At 37.8% G+C, this 22,041-nt stretch overlaps 1 protein-coding gene across 1 annotated transcript in view; it reads right to left on the bottom strand.

Annotated features, from left to right (window-relative positions):
* LOC308664915 (putative defense protein Hdd11) overlaps positions 1-22,041 on the bottom strand; it is a 31,720-nt gene that overhangs the window by 2,137 nt on the left and 7,542 nt on the right. Inside the window, exons 2-9 of the mRNA XM_081322464.1 lie at positions 13,478-13,673; positions 11,700-11,836; positions 9,139-9,230; positions 8,409-8,703; positions 7,962-7,994; positions 6,734-6,772; positions 6,307-6,342; positions 1,927-1,965 (exon numbers count right to left, since the gene is read on the bottom strand). Coding sequence (XP_081178590.1) covers positions 1,930-1,965; positions 6,307-6,342; positions 6,734-6,772; positions 7,962-7,994; positions 8,409-8,703; positions 9,139-9,230; positions 11,700-11,836; positions 13,478-13,673 — 864 coding nt within the window. The 3' untranslated portion in view covers positions 1,927-1,929. The remainder of the gene's footprint in view (positions 1-1,926; positions 1,966-6,306; positions 6,343-6,733; positions 6,773-7,961; positions 7,995-8,408; positions 8,704-9,138; positions 9,231-11,699; positions 11,837-13,477; positions 13,674-22,041) is intronic.

Below are 22,041 nucleotides of genomic sequence, written 5' to 3'. Positions count from 1 at the left end.
AACCCACTGAGCCACCGCATCCCTATGCTTAGATCTGATACTGTACAGCAAATGTGTGGGGAATTTAGACACTGTCATAGCAGGTTAAACCATTTCTAACTGTTATCACTGGGACTGCATAGTTGCTGCCTTTGTCTCTGGTATGAATTACCTACTGTGCCCAGCAGTGACAAGTTAGGAGAAAAAGGAGAATGTGGTTTGTTATGACCAGCAACCAGAAAATTATAGGTGGCTTTCTATGAAGCAGGCCATGAAGATAATGTTATATACAAAAATGTGTTATGGGATGTGTGAGTCTTTCTTGTAAGAACTGTTATCTGCTGCTATTATTATGAACCTCAGTGGTTCCACTGAATAAAAATATAGAAAAATAAAGGGAAGATACCATGACATGAGACTTAAGAGCATCTTAGATTTGTAAGACTTTTCCATACAGTGAAATAAATATTTCTCAGATCTCTTTCTATGCATTATGCTATTTTTTATTTTTTTTATTTTTTTAGTTATATTTATATATTTATATATTTTACCATATGTTGCATTGATCCATTGTTGTAATTCTATTCTGCAATGCTTATGAGATTTTCAGATTGTCACTGGATATGGTGACCTATGATATGCTGTACTATGTAATATGTGTGAAAGGAGCATGTTTGTATTTTCCAGATTCACTGGATTGAAAATAGCAGTGATGTTTAGGTTTTTGGTTTTTTTCTCCTTCTATAAAAATGGCTGCACATATAGCCCTCATTTCATGTCCATAATTTCATGTTCAATAACTACTTTATGATGGCGCTGAACAAGGGGTACTTATAAGGAGAGCCTTGGTGGAGCAGTGGGCTAATGCCTCCTTAAGAAACACCAGCTGCCTGCAATTAGTGCAGGTTCGCATCCCACCAGGCTCAAGGTTGACTCAGCCTTCCATCCTTCCGAGGTAGGTAAAATGAGGACCCAGATTGTTGGGGGCAATTAAGCTGACTTTGTAATAATGCCGCTTGGGGTGTGTGTGAAAGCACTAATAAGCAGGCATATACATAGAATGAAGGCTACTGCTAAGCTTGTAAGCCGCCCTGAGTCTTCGGAGAAGGGCGGGATATAAATGGAATTAAAATAAAAAAAAATAAAGTGGGTTCTTATAACTGCAGCCATCACAATCCTCACAATTATGTGATTACGATTTAAGCACTCAGTAACAGGCTATTAATTACAACACTGCAGCATCTCATGGTTACCATTTGCCATTTGCAACCATCAATACAGAAGTTGGCAGGAGATCACAAATAGCAATCACATGACCTTGGGACAGTGACTGCATCGGATTTGCCTAATGACAGTATCTGGGATTGCCAGAACTGCCATGGTAAGTCATTGGGGTCACATGACCTTATGACTACATTGTTTAGCAACTCAGTAGTCAGTTGCAATTACTCTTGGTAAGTGAGAATTACCCATAAAGCTATTGCTGATGTTGCTTATCATCATACAGCATCCAAAAGAATAGATACTTTAAAAATAAATACAATCCACAACCTGCAACTGTTAACAACATAATTTCCAACTGTGGCAGAAAATTAGGGCTCCTAATCACAGAATAGTCCAGGACATTGTAGATTAATTCTTATTTGCAAGTTATGCTTTTTTGTTGTTAAGCTTATACTGTAAATATCAACAGTTATGGTGGCTGTTTAGAGAGGCAGGTTCTGCCCACAGTGAAGCTAGACAAACATACATGGATCCATTGATCTGTTAGGTGATCTAGTCAAGTTTTATCTCAGATCCAAGACAACAGTAGAAGAGTTAAGGGTGAATTAAGTGCTTACACTTGTTGCAGAATCATCAACTAGCTAAAGTTTTTGCCAGCAGAATTTACCAAAGAGAATAATTATGTGACATACAATCCACAACACTGTAAGAACTTACACTTACCACTCAACACCTGTTGTTGTGAGAGGAAGAATCTTTAGCCTGAGCAAAAAAATAACATAAAATTAGAAATTACTTTGCTCTTTTCTATTCCATTCCATTCCATTCCATATTTTCTATTCTCTTCGAGCTCTCTGGCCCAGGCTGAGAATTTTAATTTTAATTTTAATTGGGGTTTTTTACTTTTTCAGGGACTGTTGTAATTATTTTTAATTGTTTTTAACTTTTGTATTTCTTGTTTTAAATACCCTGTAAACCGCCCTGAGTCCTGCGGGAAAGGGCGGTATATAAATCCAAATAAATAAATAAATAATGTCTGTGACTATTACTACATTTCTGTTCTCCCCAGAGATACCAGATAACTGATACTCCACAAATGACCACAGTAAGCCAGATTGTTACACTCTAAAAGGGTTGTCCAAATCACAAATGTATGCAAGTTGAAACCTGGACTTGCCACTTTGAATTAAAAGAAAAACCATTCCATTCCATTTGGAAACTAATGTGACATAGGGAGTAGAAGAGAAGGTGCAAGGCACTAGCTGCCTGGGTTTTGGTGTTGTTGTTTTTTTGAAATCTTCATTAGCCAGCTAGTAGGCGCTTTATCCAGCTTGATGGGACAACTGAACACAGCAATGAGGACATTCAGTCAGTATTAAGCAATTGCTGCCAAAGATCGTAGGCACATGCTATGTAGAAGTGCCCTAAAGCGATAATGAAGCATTCACATTTGATTGCCAATGGACACCAGAGACGAATATAGTATTATTTATGCGTATGCCTGAAAGCACCGTAGAAAGCTTCTGATCAATTCTTCCAGAGAGATTGTTTCGCCAATTAGAAAGCGTTTAAAAAACAAGCATTCCATCTTCGTAGTTATATGATGCTTGGTCTTGTAGAAAAGAATCAGTGAGCTATTCATTACAGAGAATTACCATGATTTCAAACCAATTCAATTTTTTTTTAAAAAATCAAATAATTTTGCCAAAGGAAGTCATATTAACAATATGGAAGAGCTAAGATATACTAAGATAGCTAAGTTCACAATGTTTCAAATTCATGATCACATTTTTAATTTTTGCAATTTTTCTTTTTCCAGAGATAATGTCACATTAGATACTTATGTAGGAAAAATGATTTGTATATACTGGCTGCATTTCAGCATCCCGTAAAATAGATTTCCCCAACTTAAGTCCTAGTTTCATGTGTAGGTATCCTGTTTTTCATTCGTAACATGAATGGTATGTAAGATTCTCATTTTTCAACATTTCTGCATGTTGCGTTGCAGCTCTTCAGCCAAAAAGGTATGCCGTAGGTATAAATTAAGAACATATGTGAAGAAATATTGCAAGCAATTTTGCCTAAGAATCATACATTACATGAACAGCATATAAAATGTGTATTTGAACTACAGTAATGAAAAACAGAGTTGAAGTTGATCTTGGTAAAATTAGAGATAATGGAAACTGAAATTGGTGCATTTCTCTATCCCTGCTCTGAGATCGCTTCAATCACATGGTCAGTCCCAGAATATATGCCAAATTATGGGGAAGAAAAGCATGACAAAACTGGACGTCAGGCTAAACAGAAGTTACTGTCAAGCTTTTCTATAACATAGACTGAAATATTATCCCCCTGTCTTGCTTTTAAAATTGTTATCATTCCAAGCTTTAAGGGTGATAATCTAATTTATTCAAAAATTTAAATCACCAAATATCGAAGGAAAATATAGCAGAGGGTTGAACTAGAAGACCTCCATCATCATCATCATCATCATCATTATTATTGATCATCGCACAGTCAGACAGATGTTCAGACTGGATTTGGCATTTTTGTCTACCTATCGAGTCCTTACCAGGGACCTGGGATAGGCAGATGTGGATGTTTGATGGTATTATAGATATCATCGCAGGATGGAAGCAGTTCCTAGTAAGGCCGCCTTTTGTAATTGACTAATGGCAAATTTGTTAATGCCAATGGTGTTCAAGTGGTGCTCCAGTTCTTTTAAGATTGCACCCAAGGCACCTATTACTATTGGTACTACCCTTGCTTGCCTTTGCCACAGTCTTTCTATTTCTATTTGTAGGTCTTTGTATTTTGTTATCTTCTCCAGTTCTTTCTTGTCTATTCTGCTGTCTCCAGGCACTGCCACATCCCTATCCAGACTTTTTTGTCTTTCTTATCGACAATTGTTAAGTTAAGGTTCGCCACCATGGTTCTAGACCAAGAAGGCACCATCCAGAGTATGTTGCAGAGGACCAGTATGAAGAGTGAACAGGGCCTCCTGATCCAGAAGCAAGTGCAAGATGGTACACAAGATGCATTTGTGCGAAAGCCCTACAGCAGGGGTGTCAAACTCAATTTCATTGAGGGCCGCATCAGCATTGCGGTTGCCTCAGGGGGCCAGGTGGGTGTGGCCTGGGTGGGCGTGACCTACTGGGTGGCCATGGCTAAAGTGCGTATGGCCTACTGGGTGGGCATGGCCAGCTCTACATAGTTCGCATCAAGGGTGCCTATGGGGGCCTGAGCAGGAGTGGGACAGATCTGAGGGTCTCTGGCAGAAGGAGGGTCTCTGGTCCAGGGCCAAGGCAGTGGGGGCCGTTCCCTCACTGTTTCCAGGATGGCTTCGCGGGCCGCATGAAACCACTTCACGGGCCGGATCTGGCCCCCGGGCCTTGTGTTTGACATGTCTGCCCTACAGGCTACAATTGCCACCAATACAAACGATTTTATCAGGGTTTTTTTTAAAAGAAAGCTATGGTCTGGGGAAAAATTAACCTAGTCTCTCAAGAGAAATGTGAATCAATGTGGGGCTTGGTATGAACATGAACACAGGCTCACATTCCTCTGTTCTGGGAAGCCAAAGAAAGTCTATGGTCTGAGGCAAAGAACAAAATCCTGTTGCCCAAATAGACAGTTAAATAGTACTTCACATCTAGCATTGTGCTTTGTCCAGCATATTTTAGGAAAATAATGACTTCAGGACAATTTGTGTAGTATGCACTGTTCTCTACTCTAAGAAGGAAAATGGCTTAGAGCTTGAAAGACTCTTCAGAGAATCATCTGCCATTTAAGGCAATTGCTTCATGGCAAGGATAGCCTTGCTTAATATTCTTTCTTCTGCTTGAATTTTCCCCATCCGTTTTACTATTCAGGATTAGAATCACAGAGTTGGAAGGAACCGTGGAGGTCTTCTAGTCCAATTCCATGACCTATGCTGGAATCCTCATAACTTTCTAGTCAATAGCAGTAAAAAGTCCCAGATCTTTCTCACAAGTATTATTGCTACACCACATAGCACCCATCTTGTACCTGTGCATCTGGTTTTTCTTGCTTAAGTGCAGATCCTTACATTGAATAACATTTTGTTGGAGATGCCCCAACAATGTTCAAATTTATCAAGATCCTTTGGAATCCTGAGCTTGTCTTCAGGAGTATAAACATTTCCTCTAGATTTGTATCATTTGTACATTTTATGAGCATGCCTTTCATTGCCTCATGTAAGCCATTTATGAAGTTGTTGAAAAGTCCTGGGCTGAAGTCAGAATCCTGAGGCACCCCCCCGTTGTGTCACATTTTCCCCAAGTTATGAGTCAATCATAGTTTGATTGAAACTACTATTGAAATCTAGGTTGACTATAACTGTGAGGAGCAGGGAGTTTGGATGAGATGGACTTTTAATAGGAAATTGCCAGCACTAAAGTTCTAGAAAACCAGCTCCAAAACTATCTTTGCAGCATTGTCTCTGGAGCAGAAAATGGGTGCAGTTGATAAAGATCAGTACAACTCCGTGGTGTTGTGGGGATACAAGGGTGACATTACTCTCAAATTCTCAATTAGCAGAAGCATTCTGCAGGGACATGGCTTCCATCTTGCTTCTGGCTTCCATTTAATTATTTAAAGCAAACTAGAAATAATTCTTTCTCTTGAGAGCCTAGGCATTACAATGATCTCTACTGAAGGACTCCATACTTCCATTATGCAGTATTACATGAAAAACCATGCAATCATATTGAAGCAGCTGCTTGTTTTGTGAACAGTTAATTCCAAAAGGAAGTCGTGGGATTCAGCCGGTTCGCACCACTTCAGCAGAACCGGTAGCTAATTTTTTGTTGCCCAGGCCCAGAATGGACTTCTGGAAGTGGTATCCACACAGAGAACTGGTTGTTCACATATTTGAATCCCACCACTGCTTATGCTTAATCTCCCTTCCCTTCCCTAGTTTCCCCAGAATAAAAAATTCTGGAAAGCACAAAGTCCCAGGGACAAAACACTAGCTGTTTCTCCATTATAAAAATGTTATTTCCAAAGATTCCTGGAAATGTAATAGTTGTTGTGATTAAAATATAATGTGTGAACAAGTCTTAAGACAAAATTAAGTACCACAACAACACTGCTCTGAGATGATCCTTGTGGACTCTGAAATAGACAAACAGATAGATAAAAGTGGAAAATTCACTACAGGCAGGATGTACAGTACAACTCAGTTAGGTATGATTGATTGGGGCCTCAGATTTTGGAAACTAGCAAGTGATTTATTAGCTATACTTTAAAAGGAATCAGCAAAAATAGAAAATGGAAGTATGTGAAAACATACATAAAATGTTTTTTCTGTGGCTTTTGAGTAGGAAAATAAAGAGCAACTGGGTTGTAAAAATGTCTGGAAATTTTTAACTATAATAAGTAATCTTTGCAGATAAAAAATATTGAATCAAATTGGTATTATTTGACAGCATTTCATTATACTAAGTAATTTTAAAATTCATGCTGACTTTACAGAGAGAAAAAATATTTCAGGAAAAATGCTTACTTTGACACATGCTCCAGTATTTGATTGGGATACTTTTCCCTAATTTCCAAAAAGAAAAGAAGAAAAAAAAGTTATTAAAAATAATATTTCCATATATATTGTAATAGAAGAAAATAATCTGAAGGCTTTGGTTTGGGAAAAATCGCTAGTGGTTGTACTAATTTTATTATCCTTCCCTGATTTAATTGAAATCTGGCATGCTACTTTTTATCACACAGCTCAGTGCAATAAGTAATAGTGGAATGCTACAAGAAATAGCATCCACAAGACTGAAGACCTCTAATTTGTTCCCACATGCCCCAAATGTGAACATTTTTTGCCCCATGTTTTTGGGAGGTATAACAAAACGGTGCTGGGATAGGCCGCATATGTCTGTGGATTACATTATATGCACTTCTGATTTAGCTTTTCAATTCTTATTTGGAGTGAGGATCATCTGTAGACTTTCAGATGCTTCTAAATTATAATTCCCAGCATCCTAGAGAGCCACAGGTTCTTCAATATTAGTAAGACTGTGCCTTTTCTTCAGATATTTTTAGTATTGAATTAGTCAGATCAGTCCTTGTTTCTCCTATTACTACATTTATTCCAATCAGCAGTGTTTCTCAATTTTAACATCTTTATCATGTATGGACTTCAACTCCCAGAATTCTGAAGTCCATATATCTTTAAAATGTTCAGGTTGGGAAACACTGATTTACAGTAAAGTTTGCCTTTTGCTAAATCATTCTCCAGGTCTTTGTAGATGTCTGTATTTTCTGCAAGCAATGCTCTTTTACCAATGCTGCACTATCTTATTTATATTTTTTATTTCATCTTGGCACTTCACCTTTTATAAAGCTGACAAGAGCCCTGCATGAGTTGGGTGCCTTCTGAAAATTAAGTATTGGGGGAGGGGAAGACAGCCATTTCTGTAATTTCATTCATTTTGCCTCTGGCTTGCCATTTTTCTGGTTTGATAAGATAAAAGTTCTATATCTCAATTTTTTAAAAAAGAAAATGTCTGCTCTTTTGTTTTTTAAAAGTCTCACAACTTTTGAGAAGATATTTTGACTACTACTCCCCCATCAGGCCCATAGTCTGTTATAAGGAAGTCCAAAATATTTGGAGACCAACATGTAACCCCTTCCTGAACATGATATTGGGTACATTTCTTGGTAAACTAAAAACAAGAATTTATTGATAGTCTAATGTTAGATATATTTTTTTCTAGAAAAAAGTTTCATACCTCATCACAGTTTATATTCAGAGTTAGAAATGACTGAAAAGAAAAGTAAAAAGAATTATCATTTTACATAATAGAAATCATATTACAAGTTATTGTAGTACAAAATGTTATCAATTTAGGAGAGGGTGCCCAAGTATTCTGTAAAGATGGGGGTTTTACATCCTATATTTTCCTTATAAACCCTGAAGCATTTTATACTACAATGATTTTATGTTACACCATTAGGGAGAGTGTTTGCTTTTGTCTTAATCTAGCATTTGATACTATTCCATAAGTCTTTCTATGTTTCTGGAATGAGGCTGGAAGTAATCATTCAGAAGAATAAATTGCTATAGTTACTTAATACACAAATAAGAATATTCTTCTTTTTTTTAAAAAAAGTATTTCAATTAATCTCCCTCTATTAAATTAGATAAAGGCAAAGAGTCATCAGTATTTAATAGATACCTTTCTCCTATTTTTGCCTGTCGTATTTCTTTTTTCAAGATCTTGGAAACCAACAGTTGTATTGGATACATATTCTTCAGAATCAGCAATAAGGGCGTTGAGATCAATATCTTCAGCATTGTCACTGAAGGTGTCAGAATCAGCCGAGATCTCAGAAACCACGGATGTTATGGGATCATTGGCTAGCATTGAGCGATTGGTTGCCATAAACACATTAGTGTCCACCTCTCTGGGAGAAAGAGTTTTGCTATGAACACCAACCCAGTAGTTATTGTAATCCTGAACAAAGGTTCCCCTGAGGGAGAGGAAAATGGAGATATTATTCACGACAGGAAGGTTTTTCTCTAATAAGATATGTCATGTCATAAACACACGATCTTTTGCATTAACACTTTTCAGCTCATAATCTGGATTAACTTGATCTTTAACAAATTAAAACCAAAGAGTAGTTATTTTTTAGCTGGGAGACTATTACACTCAAGTCATAATTTTCTTTTAGGCCTAGAAGCGTGAAACTTTCTGTTTTTTTAAATCTTGTCCATCTGAATGTATTTAGTCCATTACTGATTTCCCCCTGCCTTCCCTACCAAAATTCCCTATTAAGTGAAAAATATTTCTCACAGGTGTGCTCTTGCTCAATTATATGCTTTTGTCCTGAACAAAAATACATATTTTATTTGATTTTTTTTAAAAAAGAACTCCTTTAATAAGCAGGAAAGTCACTACTTACATAATCCTTATTCTTCTAGTGCCCTGAGGAGCAACCCAAGTTGTTATAATCCTGTGCTTTACAATGGGGTTGATGTGACTTACTGCAGAATTCTAAAAACAGAAAAGAGATGAAATTAAGAATTGTGGAAACAATTATACATGCATTGCTCATTAACAAAAAGGAACACTGCATTGATAAAAGCTGCATGCTGTACAATTAGTGATATATGTCCAATCCTTTTTCTTAGTTCTTCAACTAAGAGCAATAAAATAATACAGAATAATATGTCCAAACCAAGATACCTGGCTTATTATTTCTAAACAAGACAGGAATCAAAAGGTAAGAACAAATTGTGGGTTCAAATTCTGCTTGTCAAGAAAGTAAGAAATTGTGATGGCTCCATCGGAAGCCGGTTTGGAACAGGAAGAAGAGCCAGAACCAGGGCCATCAGGCAAGGGTGGCATGAATCCCCAGGAGCGTCCAGAGAGCCTGGGGCCTGAGGAAAATGTAGTCCTGTGTCTGTCTGGCATGGGAGGAAGAGGAGCAGTCGACTGGATGGTCAGCTGCCTGCCCTAGCAAAAGCAGGGGAAGTTAGCTGCCTCCAATAAGGAAGAGCTGCCATCCCAACCCAATCCGTGGATGCAAAGAGCAGAGTAGCATAACAGAACAACAGAGTTGGAAGGGACCTTGGAGATCTTCCAGTCCAACTCACTGCTCAGGTAAGAAACCCTATACCATTTATTTATTTATTTATTTATTTTATTATATTATATTTATATACCGCCCTTTCCTGAAGGACTCAGGGCGGTTTACAGGGTGATTAAAACGAAAAATACAAAAGTTAAAAACAATTAAAAAATTATATCAATCCCTGAACAAATAAAAACCCCAGTTAAAATTAATTAAACAAGTAGTTGTCCAATCTCTTCTTAAAGACTTCCAGTGTTGGAGCATCCACAACTTCGGGAGGCAAGACATTCCACTGGTCAATTGTTCCCACTGTCATGAAATCTCTCCTTAGTTCTAGGTTGCTTCTCTCTTTGATTGGTTTCCATCCGTTGCATCTTGTCCTGCCTTCAGGTGCTTTGGAGAATAGCTTGATTCCCTCTTCTTTGTGGCAGCTCCTGAGATACTGGTACGCTGCTATCATGCCGCTCCCCCTGCCCAGTTGCAATTTCTGCAACTGTTCTTTATACGTTTTAGCCTCCAGTCCCCTAATCATCTTTGTTGCTCAGGGAAGCACAGAGGAGATCAGCAAAGCTGCTCATGAAGAAGCAGCCTCGCCCCTCCTAACAAGAAACACTGGGTTTGAGGTGATTTAGCCAGGCATGGGGAAAGGTACGGTACATTTGTCAGAAACAACCATTTGCTTCTGCAATGCACTCTCTTTGACTTCATGAACTCTGGACCTTGCTTTGTAGATATTTGACCTTCCTTTGGCTTTGTGGACTTCAGACCTTGTTCTTGATCTATGGATTTCAGACCTTGTCTCTTGCCTTTTGGACTTTATTATTGTCTGGTGGATTTTGGATCCTTCTCTGTGGACTTTGGACTTTGCTCTTGCTTTGTGGAATTGCAGATCTTGCTTTTGTGGGTATCGGATCTTGTCCTTGGGACAGTGCTCTCACAGATTATGGGAGGCTGCCCTGAGGCTGTCCTCAGGGAAATTGGGGTTGACTCTTACCAGCATAACTGCAGAACAGTTTGGGAAATGCGAGTTTGCTTTGGGAAGTTTCTTGATTTATGTATGGTTGTGCAATAAACGTAATATACCCATGTTTCACCAAAAATAAGACCAGGTCTTATATTAATTTTTGCTCCAAAAGACGCATTTGGTCTTATTTTCCAGTTAGGTTTTATTTTCGGTGAAATGCAGTACTAAATGCATCTGTCTGGTTGACGATCTTAACCTGGCCTTATTTTGGGGGTTGGGCTTATATTACGAGCGCCCTGAAAAATCATGCTAGGTCTTATTTTCTGGTTGGGTCTTATTTTCGGGGAAACACGGTACTAGTGACTTGGGTCAGAACAGAAGTTAGGGATCCCAGTTTAGTTACCACATTGAACAAACCAGGCCCCATTTGTTGAGTCACTCTTGCAAGCAAAAGCAATTGGGAGCAACTTGCTGATCATTATTGATGATTATTCCCTATTATTGATAGGGAATGAAATTAAGACTGGTTCTTAACATGCAGTGTTACATGCCCATCTTTTAAAAACAAATAACTTGTTGCAAACCAAAAAGAAATGAGTATTTAAGGCCAAGGTAAAGTCAAATAATAAGTGGAGTAGGGATTTCAGGAATATTCTTTTCTGTAACAGAATCTTGAAAATCTGTCAGTTTTTCTTTGCTACTTTATGTACCAAAGAAAATCAAGGTGTAATTCTTTTGAGGTTTTTCTCTTGCTTTCTTGTTTTTAGGGAATTGAACAATATATTCGGAAACTCTTAACAGTTCACTCATCTTTTCCTCATTCCCAGGGCCATGTCTACATTCCATCACATGGAGGGATTTCGTTAAAGAAATCTTCAAAGAACAACATAGCATAAATACATTATCTGAACACAAAGACACATACCGTCATATTGGCACAGGGTAGACCTTGTGTGTTTGGATCTACAATACGAAATGTGCCAACAGGAAAATTTCCATCAAGTTCTCGGGCCTGTACCATAAATGCTTTAAATCCAGATGGGGATGTTGCTTCTAATACCACTAGGGAAAAACCAACGGATAAATAATTCATATCATTAGAGAGATGTTTTTGGGGGGAGGGGGTTCATTAGACTTAAAATATGCATCAGTGCTTTTCTTTATTCTTTTACTTCAGTTTGAAGGTTCAATGGTATTCACACAGTGTACTCTTTGCTGAGATAAATTATCCATAGGGCTTGACAGTGCATCAAGATTAGTTTTAAAGGCATATATTGAGATATAAAAAGGTTAAGAGTCAGTTGAACCTTTTCAAGTCAATTATTGCTAAGATGAGATAAGCTGCTACTACTACTTCTGCTCAGCTATTAGTATCATCTAATTTTTCTTAGCATCATTACCTAGTTCCCAAAAGTGTGGTAAATATTTTTTTAAAAAATCAAGAAAACTAATTATATAACTTGCAACTTCCATCAATATACTAATAAAACACCTTTTAATAACTTCAGTTAAATTGCATTTAATTAATATTTTGCATTTGCTGAAGACAAATAAGGAGACATGTCCAATCCAAAATATTCTATGCTGATTTCTGAGAAAACACAGCAGTCTGAAAACAAAGCCCTGAATGCATGATGAGCAATGAGATATCATTTTGGCATACGTTGCTGACATAATTTCTCTTTCTTTCTCCCTTCATCCCTCACTCTTTCTTTCTTTCTTTCTTTCTTTCTTTCTTTCTTTCTTTCTTTCTTTCTTTCTTTCTTTCTTTCTTTCTTTCTTTCTTTCTTTTCCTTCCTTCCTTCCTTCCTTCCTTCCTTCCTTCCTTCCTTCCTTCCTTCCTTTCTTTTTTTCTTTCTTTCTTTCTTTCTTTCTTTCTTTCTTTCTTTCTTTCTTTCTTTCTTTCTTTCTTTCTTTCTAGCAAACAAATTAATTTAACTGAAAGTTTGCACACTCCTTAGGTAGTGTTACACTCTGTATTTCATTCTTTTATACAAATTCCAGCAAATTCTGCTGCTGGGGTGTGAAAATAATCTGACTGGACTGGCTGTCATAAAAATATATCCAGCTAATTTCAGGTAAAAAGCCTAATCTCTCACAACTTGAAAACACTGGGTTTTTTAAAAAAAAATTAATGGAACATGTCATGGTTCTGATAAACAAAACCCATCAAAAGAACTTTGAGGCAAAAATCTTCTTTAAAGAACATTTTATTCGGGAAATAAAGTATCGGCACTACATAGTTGAACCCAAAAACTAAATTCCCTTCCCCCGGATACAAAGTAACAAAGTGCAATTCCCAGCCCCAATAAACTGTCATAAAGCACATTCCCCAATTAGCTTAAAGTGTGGACCTTCTCCTCAACTCCTCATCCCGCCAAAACGTCATCAGCTTTTCCTTGGGTTCCACAGTAGCGTTATTATTATGGCTAGCTGAGCTTTCATTCCCCCCCCCCCCAGCTGCACCTGATTTCTAAAAGTAAGAAAAAGCATGTTAAAGGAGAAGAGAAAATGGCTGCATTTTCATCAATTGTCAGAGTGGGAACATCCAATGTTAGCAGTGTTGACAGAACAAACTGTATGGCAAATTTAAACTGCCACTGAAAAAGCTATTGACTGATAACAATGTTCCAAGTTCTGATGGATCTGGGCATAGCTTACTCAATTTCTGAGCTAGATTCTACCTTTGCCCATTTTTTTTACCTTGTATTTCATTTCCCGGGTCATATCTATCAAAAGAGACAGAGATGACGTAAGGTGGGCTTGAGGTCTGTGGGGCACTTCCATGATCTGGTAACATGGAGTCACAAGCTATTGAAATATCGTTGTATGGATATCCAAAGATTTGGGACACAAATACTGTACAAAAAAGGATCCCAAAGAAGGAATATTTCTCCATCTGAAGAAAGAGAGAGAAAGGTGAGTGAGTAGGAAATATTTATAGAAAATAAATTATAATAATAATAATAATAATAATAATAATAACAACAACAACAACAACAACAACAACAACAATAATAATAAAGTTGAAAGGGACATTGGAGATCATCTAGTCCAAACCACTGCTCAGGCAAGAAACTCTATACCATTTCAGACAAATGGGCTGTTTGTTTTGCTAAGGGTGAGAAAATAATGCATAACTTTTTCATGAGCATGATCACTTATAACAAGGTATTTTTAAAGTATATGTTGTTTGCCAATTTATTATGGGAAGAAGCTCAATAGTATTTGGAAGAAAAGCAGTAAGAACAGAAGCACAGGTCAGTGACTGGCCTCACACCTTAAAATAATCTGGCTTGATATTGATTTATCACAAAATGTGAATCTACCCATTGTAAACTGTGAACCATGGTTTATGGAAGGCGTAGGAGACACTGTTAAATCTGGTGGAGAACTTCACCTTTCTTTTATTCAATTTATCAACCTCCAAAAAGATAAAGTGGAAATATCACATTTCAGTACTTTTCCTCCAATTGTTCACTTTTGAGTTGGTTAAACCTGTCCGGGGGAGAAGAATAGGGCTGATGTATCTGGGCTGTAAAAAGGTAGACAACTTCTGTATTAAATGTTAGCAAAGTAATCTCCTGGATTTTTCCAGCTCAGATAAGGTGCTACACAGCTTTGAATAAGAGAGACATCTGATTTCCATGGCACATACAGTACAAATATTCTGAAATGAAAACAAAAGTCAAGGTAGACACAGGGGAATTGGAAGACTGATAGGGAAGCAAATAAGTAACTACCACGTATCTGCCCATTTCTTAGTTGTATTGTCCAAGGATATTTGTTGTGTCTTGTTGCCTAGCTGCTCTCTTATGTTATACAGTGGTTTGTGTCTGCTCTTTTTATTTTGTTTTGAACTAATAGCTGCCCATAGTCCTGCCTTTGAATGCATTGTCACACACATTTACTAAATAAATAAATAAATAGGCAGAGAGCAACCTTAAAGGAACAGTCATTCTAGAAATGGAATAAAGTAACCAGGAGTGGTACTTTGGCTGGTTTTTACAATACGAGAATGCATTTCCTTTTCCTGAAAATTCTAGCCAAAATACCAGGTGGTCCTCGACTTACAAACATTCATTTAGTTTGCAATTACAGCGGCACTGAAAAAAAATGACCTATTAGCATTTTTCACACTTAGGACCATTGCAACATCCTTGTGGACACTGTAATTAAAATTTGGACATTTGGCAATTGGTATGTATTTATGGCAGTTGCAGTGACCCGGGGTGATGTGGTTACTTTTTTGTGACCTTCTGACAAGCAAAGTCAATGGGGAAAGCCAGATTCACTTCACAATGATGTTACTAACTTAACAACTGCAGTGATTCATGTAACAACAAGAAAGTTTGTAAAATGGACAAAACTCATTTAACCACTGTCTTGCTTAGCAATTGAAATTTAGGGCTCTGTTGTGGTCATATATGGAGGGTTACCTGCAATTAACTCAATAATTAATCTGAACATAGAAAGAGATAAATGTACCGTATCTCTTGAGGGAACGGCAGTTCCAAGAAACTATTCCATATATTCTCATCAGCTCAAGCCACTTCCATCTAGTTTAAATATAATTTAAACTAGCATAATATCTATTTTTACCTCTTTCTTTTTTACCATGCCCTATACTTACAGTATGTCCTCTGGTATACATTTTTGTTTGTAATAAAACTTAAACTAGACATTTGGTCAAATAAATATTTAGAGCCTGTAAATTCCGTTTGAAACAGCAGCTCCCACTGTCTTTGGGGTCATCGTTTTAAGCATTTATGATACTTTTCATGCTTGCTACAGACAGTGGATTTTGGGTCTGCAAATGATGAAATAACATATAAACAGCCGACCTCTTGCTAATGGTATTCTAATTTTAGCAATACAATTTCCTTGTATTTGCTGTAGAGAAGGAGATGGTGTTGAGGTAAACTTGAAAGGCTCTGCAAATACTTAGTTATATTGCAAGTCAGATATATGTCGCAGGTATCTTATGCCATATTATGTGAGGAGATAAATCAAACATCAATAGCTCTACTAAACTTGAGACATCTGCTTTATATCAAGTCAGACCACTGGCTTGACCAGCTCAGCATGTCATCATTGACAGTCAGTAGACTTTCAGGGTTTCAGCAGGAGTTTCTGCCAGCTATTGATGAAATGCTATTATTTGAAGCAAGGTTCTTCTGCAGGCAATGCATATGCTCACTATTACACAATTATCTTTATTAATACCCATTATCTTATTATGAAAGCTTAATAGGATAGCAGCACCTAACCAATCTTGACAGATACTAGGCAATATAATCCTGGTAAGTACTTTAGTGGGGGATCACCTAGGAATACCGTGATTGTCAACTAGAATAGGAAGTTAAGAAAAACAAATCCAAATTCAAGCACTGGTGAATCAGTTCTATGATGCTGTCCAGAAGAATGGATGTAAGAAGTTAGTTAGACTCTATTCAAGAGCTTTGATCTTCATCCTGTGGTAAATATTTCCATGGATTATGTCTCTGAATAACATACAAATCTCTCTTTTTTCATCCATCTTCCTTTCAGCACAAAACTATAACTGAGATGAAATTTGCTGTCTTTATTTTGTCTGTTCCGAGTTGCTTCTGAATGGTGCTGTCCTAAACAGGCCTGTGATATGCAAAGTAAAAATTGGCTAATTCCTCCTAGCTAATTTCTCCTTCCTTCCTCTTCAGTACATCAATAGTTGGTAGTGAGGATTACACCTGTCAATCATGGCATTGCTGCAGAAATGGGGCAATATCACTGCAGGACTTTCTGATGGCTCTGGGTTCCTTCAAGAACCTTTCTTCCTACCCTCCATTTCTTATCCAACTGTCTTGCTTAGCAATGGAAATTTAGGGCTCAGTTGTGGTCATATATGGAGGGCTACCTGCAATTAATTCAATAATTAATCTGAACATAGAAAGAGATAAATGTACCATATCTCTTGAGGGAACGGCAGTTCCAAGAAACTATTCCATATATTCTCATCAACTCAAGCCACTTCCATCTAGTTTAAATATAACTTGGATAAGAAATAGTCACCAAGGAGATGGCATCACAACTTGTACTTTTATTTAGGATTCCTCTCCCCTTTCTTTCCTTATATAGATTACAACTCCTGTCTTCAAGATTCCTTCATAATCTGTTCAGAAGGTAATGGGAAAGTTGGTCTCATCCTTCTACTATTAAACTACTTCAGCCTCTTACTAATCTAATCAACACAACAGAATTTATCACATGCAGTACTTCCAAGTGAGCAGGCTAATAGTATTGCACAATTCTGAGAGACTACCACATAAATTTTTCAGTCATCAGTTGTTGCACTGGAGAATACAAACGGCAACACCAGGGGTCATTTGGACATGTGGTAAACATTGGTTCATGGTGGCCTTTATTTACATGCAACAAGACTGAGATTGACAATGAAATGTAAAGAGAACTCTTATACTAAAAACATGGGTCTGCTGTTCTTGAACAAATCTCAAGAACCACCACGATACTGCAGTATCCAGTTCTTTAGGGAAACAAGAACAAAATGATGTTAGGTAAAGTTAAGTGAGGGGAAGGATGGCCTAGCGGTTAAGACGCCAGGTTGTCAACAGGAAGGTTGGCAGTTTGAGACCCAAGTATCATGTGATAGGGTGTGCTTCTGTTACTTGCCCCAGGTCCTGCCAACCTAGCAGTTTGAAAGCATGTGTAAATGCAAGTAGATAAATAGATACCACTTTGGTGAGAAGGTAATAGTCATGCTGGCCACATAACCACAGAAGCATCTTTGGACATCACTGACTCCCTTGACTAGAGATGAGCATCACCCCCTAGAGTTGAACATAACCAGACAGGGGAAACCTTTACCCTTTTTCAAGGTTAAGAGGGATCCAGAAGAAAAGATGATTGCTCATTCTGAAACAACCAATAAGAACCTCTCTGATTCACTCTTACCTAACTTCTCATTTGATATAATGTGTGGGAAAGTGGCAAAAGAGATCACACACATCTAGCAGTTGTCACTGCATATTGTTGATTTAAGAGGAGAGTTGTCTTCATGGGACAGCTAAGAAGATTTAAGTCTACCTGGTTCTTTGACTAGGAGAAAAAAATTAAAAGGAATGCCATGGGAACGTAGAAGAAGAAAGACACTGCCAGGATATGTTTAGGCCACAATTAGGTATAAATGAGGGGAAATGCTCAGCATGATTCTTTCCTAAGCCAAATCATCTAGTAATGCATCTGTCTTGAACAGTACCAGTTGGAATTTTAGTACCTAGATTGAAATGTATTTTGGGGACAATGTCCTCTTATCCAGGGACAAACAGATTAGAACCCAACCCTCATTCTTAATCACAACCCTCTTCTTTCATTTGATTGAACCAGGTTGTACAATATTATGTAAGAAACCTCAAATATAAAAGCAAATTTAAATATATGCCAAGTAGGAGCTTGTGCAATTATTAGGAAAGAGCAACTAAGAACCTGCTCTTTGCAGATAAAAGAAATTTCTGCCTAACTTGAAGGACCATTATGAAGAAATAATTCACATTTGTCTTCCTTTCCTGTCTTCCATACACTTGTTTCCTGCTAACATAATACAATCACTGCAAACTTTTCACAACCCTGATGTCAGGACACAATGTGCCATTGTTGTGATGTGGTTCATTTTCTGCAGCTGCTAGGGTTCAGAAGTCAAAGAAATCAATGTGATGTTCAGCATCTTGGCTTATTTTTTAAATTAATGGCTACAAAACACTCTTTAAAACACAAATTAGTTTTATCATGTCAGAATTCAAAACGGTCCTTCTAATAAGTTAATCTGGATCACTAAACATTAAGATTCAGTATTATAGCCATACAGCTCACTGCCAAGTTTTAAAACCTAGTCAAGAATGATACTGACCATTAAATCCAACCCAAAATATATGGGATTTAATACTCCTAAAGATTATTATTTTCAGAATCCCAGCAACCTACCTTCACAATCTCCAATTCTGGTCAGCTGTACCTTTGGAGCCTGAATAGGACTCAGAGGAAGATGCACTGAATAATTATGAGGAACTGGGAGGCTCAGCCAGTCACATGGGCTTGCATAGAAAGCAGCCTATCACAGACTGGAATCTCCGCCTTAGAAATTAGCAAATGCTAGTTAAAATTATCTGTGGTATGGCTAGAGTCATTGTCTTTCCATTAAGCTAACCTTTCTTCCTTTTTTGATACATGCAGTTTAAGATAGAAAAGTTCTTGAACTGTGTTTGTTGAATTTCTGAGATCTACTGGTATCATTTGTAAAAACAAAAGTTTGAATACAAATACATTAATTCAGATGATTCTAAAAGTTAAATTACAAATGAAACCAGAAGCTTTTATTTTGGGACAAATGGACAGGCAACTAGCAAACAGTCATGGAACGTTGTTCTTATACACATAACTGCAGCAAGACTATTATAGGCTCAAAACTGGAAAGGTTAGACCAGGAGTCAGCAACCTGAAACAGTGAAAGAGCCACTCGGAACCGGCTCCCTCACAAAAGGAAAAACTGGGAGCCGCAAAAAAAATGTGTGCGCATGCACGTACATGCGCGCATGTGCAGAACAGGGTTTGACTGAAGAGTGGAGCCAAGGCGAGATATGCACCTACCCTGCATATTTGAATTGATTGGTTGAACTTTTTTAGTCCCACTTTTTTTTTTGGACTACACATAGCAGAGGACTGGGAGCCGCAGGAGACGGCTGAAAGAGCCGCATGCGGCTCCGGAGCCGCGGGTTGCAGACCTGTGTGTTAGACACTATCCAGAATGGAGGAATGGCTGGTGAAGATGATGGAACTTGCAGAGATGGCTAAATAGATTTCCTTGATTAAAGATATGTTTATTGATGACTGGAAAACACTTATAGTCTTTTTGCATGAAATTGAAAAAGTGCATTTATGATTCGAGGATTAGAAAAAAACTGAATAAGAAAAAAGTGAGCTCTTCTTAGCAATCATAGAGTAAGAATTAATTTATGGAAAGTTCTATTTCTTTTTGCCCTCTCCTTTCCTTTCTCCTTTTATTCTTTATTACTGTATGTTATTTTTTATATTATCTTTTTGGGGGGAAAATTAATTTTTGAAAATTTTTTAAAAGGTGTCAGCATGGGATGGTGTTTTGCAGCTTCACTTTTCACTCTTTCATGGGAGTGGTAAACAGGGAAACTTTACACACACAATCTCATATCTTTGCATTGCATTGGGTCATTTTTTAAAAAGGCAGCTTTGCTTGTTTTAATAGTCTGGACCATATGACATGAATAATATGTGGGATGGGCACTTATTATTTATTCCAACAGAGTGTCTCCTTTTTTTGTAAAAGTAAATGAAGAAGAGCTTTAAAGCTTCTATTCTTCTTGGCAGTTTTCCAGACAAACCAACAAAAAACAAGAAGAGTCAGTTTTGTCTAGTGGTTAAGGTACCAGGCTAGAAACCAGGGGACTGTGAGTTCTAGTCCTGCCTTAGACATGAAAGCCAGCTGGGTGACTTTTGGCCAGTCACTCACTCTCAGTCCAACTCACCTCACCGGTTTTTTGTTATGGGGAAAAATAGGAGGACGGACTATTAGGTATGTTCGCCACCTTGAATTATTTACAAAAATAATAAAAGTGGGATAAAAATATAAAAGAAAAAGAATACCATACAATTGTGAAGTTGATTTTTGCAATTTGTTACAATAGACTCCACCGGCTGTTCTGCTTGCCCTGGGGCAGGGACCTCCCTCTAGCTTTTTCTCAAGGACAGGGATGTATCGCACTGGACTCAAGCTGGCATCACCAGCCTGCCTCTGCCGATTCTTTCATGGTCTATGTCCAGAGTAAGGCTTTCTGATTTCCGGAAGCAGAAGTGGTGCTGTGTAGTCCACTTGTTGCATTTGAAGTCCTGGTAGACAAATACATATCTTCCCACTAGTTATGGGGCACTGTGGCTAGAATGTCTCCTTGCTTTCTATCACTGGACTCTGAGCCCCCCATGATAATTTCACCCTGGATTACCTGCCTATTTCTAAATATCTGGTGAGGCCTTGCTTTTTTTCCCCTTTTCAATGGCATGTCTGTAAAATGGTGAATCTCTGAATTCTTTTTTTATGTTATTGATGGTCCAGTGAAAATCTAGTTTTTCTTTTTCTTTTACACATTCACCAATGGGCTGGTGAAAGGATAGGCACATGAAAAGCTCTTTCAGAGGAAACCAGTGGAAAACCTGAAGGACCCCCACACAGAAATGAAACACAGTTAGTGCTTGTTTCCCCAATAGAGGTGAGATGGGCAAAGAATCTAAGAAGTTCACTAATCAGAGACCATGATAACTGCAGGCTGGACCGAACACTTGGTCAGAATCACTTGCAAAGCTGAAAAATGGATTACAATCTGGACAGCAACTTCTTAAACTTCATTTCCAATGACTTTCTGCAGACGAAAAAAGTAGCTTAAGGTTATTGTAGGGAAGATCTCTAAATTTCAAAGAAACAAACTAATAGACTATTGGAGTAGAAAAAGATCCTGTGTTACATATGTGACTTGTGGGGATTGTTCAGTTTGATTGTAATGTAAAAGCCTAGAAAACTTTTAAGGGGATACAGCTCTGATTCAGATTTCTCTTTTCTTTTTAATGCCCAGGCTTAAACTGATTTTAATCCTACTTGCTCTTCTTCTCCTAAAGATTTAGTTGTATGAAGACTAATCATAAAGTTATTTTTTTTTTCAGCACAATCATTAAGCAAGGAAGACCTGCAGCGGTGGAATTCAAATATGTGAACAACCGGTTCTCTGTGTGGATGCCACTTCCGGAAGTCCATTCTGGGCCTGGACAACAAAAAATTAGCTACCAGTTCTGCCAAAGTGGTGTGAACTGGCTGAATCCCACCACTGAGGACCTGTAAAGTTAAACTGCAAGCAGGGTTGAGGGGAAATAGAGAAAATATGCCCCTTTATTTTCCTAACCAACTAACCCTCCAAAGCTGTTTGTCTTATGGTTGAAACCATAATTATGTACCCCTCCAGATGTTGCTGAACTATCTCTTCATTTATCCATTGAAAGTCTGCTGAAGCTGCTGAAGACTATTTAGCAATATCTGTTTTCTTCTTCTCTGCCCTTCTAAAGGAGTAAAATAAAATGTGCACATGCTTAGTAATCCAGTGGACATATTTTGACACGAGGCATAAAAAGCATGGCAAATCTATCAGCAGTCTTTCTTCGGCATTAAATAGCCATCCTCATGCTTAAGGGCCACAGTG

Source organism: Vipera berus (assembly GCF_964194415.1).
Source record: "Vipera berus genome assembly, chromosome: 3".
Lineage (NCBI taxonomy): Eukaryota > Metazoa > Chordata > Lepidosauria > Squamata > Viperidae > Vipera > Vipera berus.
Note: the sequence above shows the minus strand (reverse complement) of the source record. Positions and strands in the feature narration are given on the sequence as shown.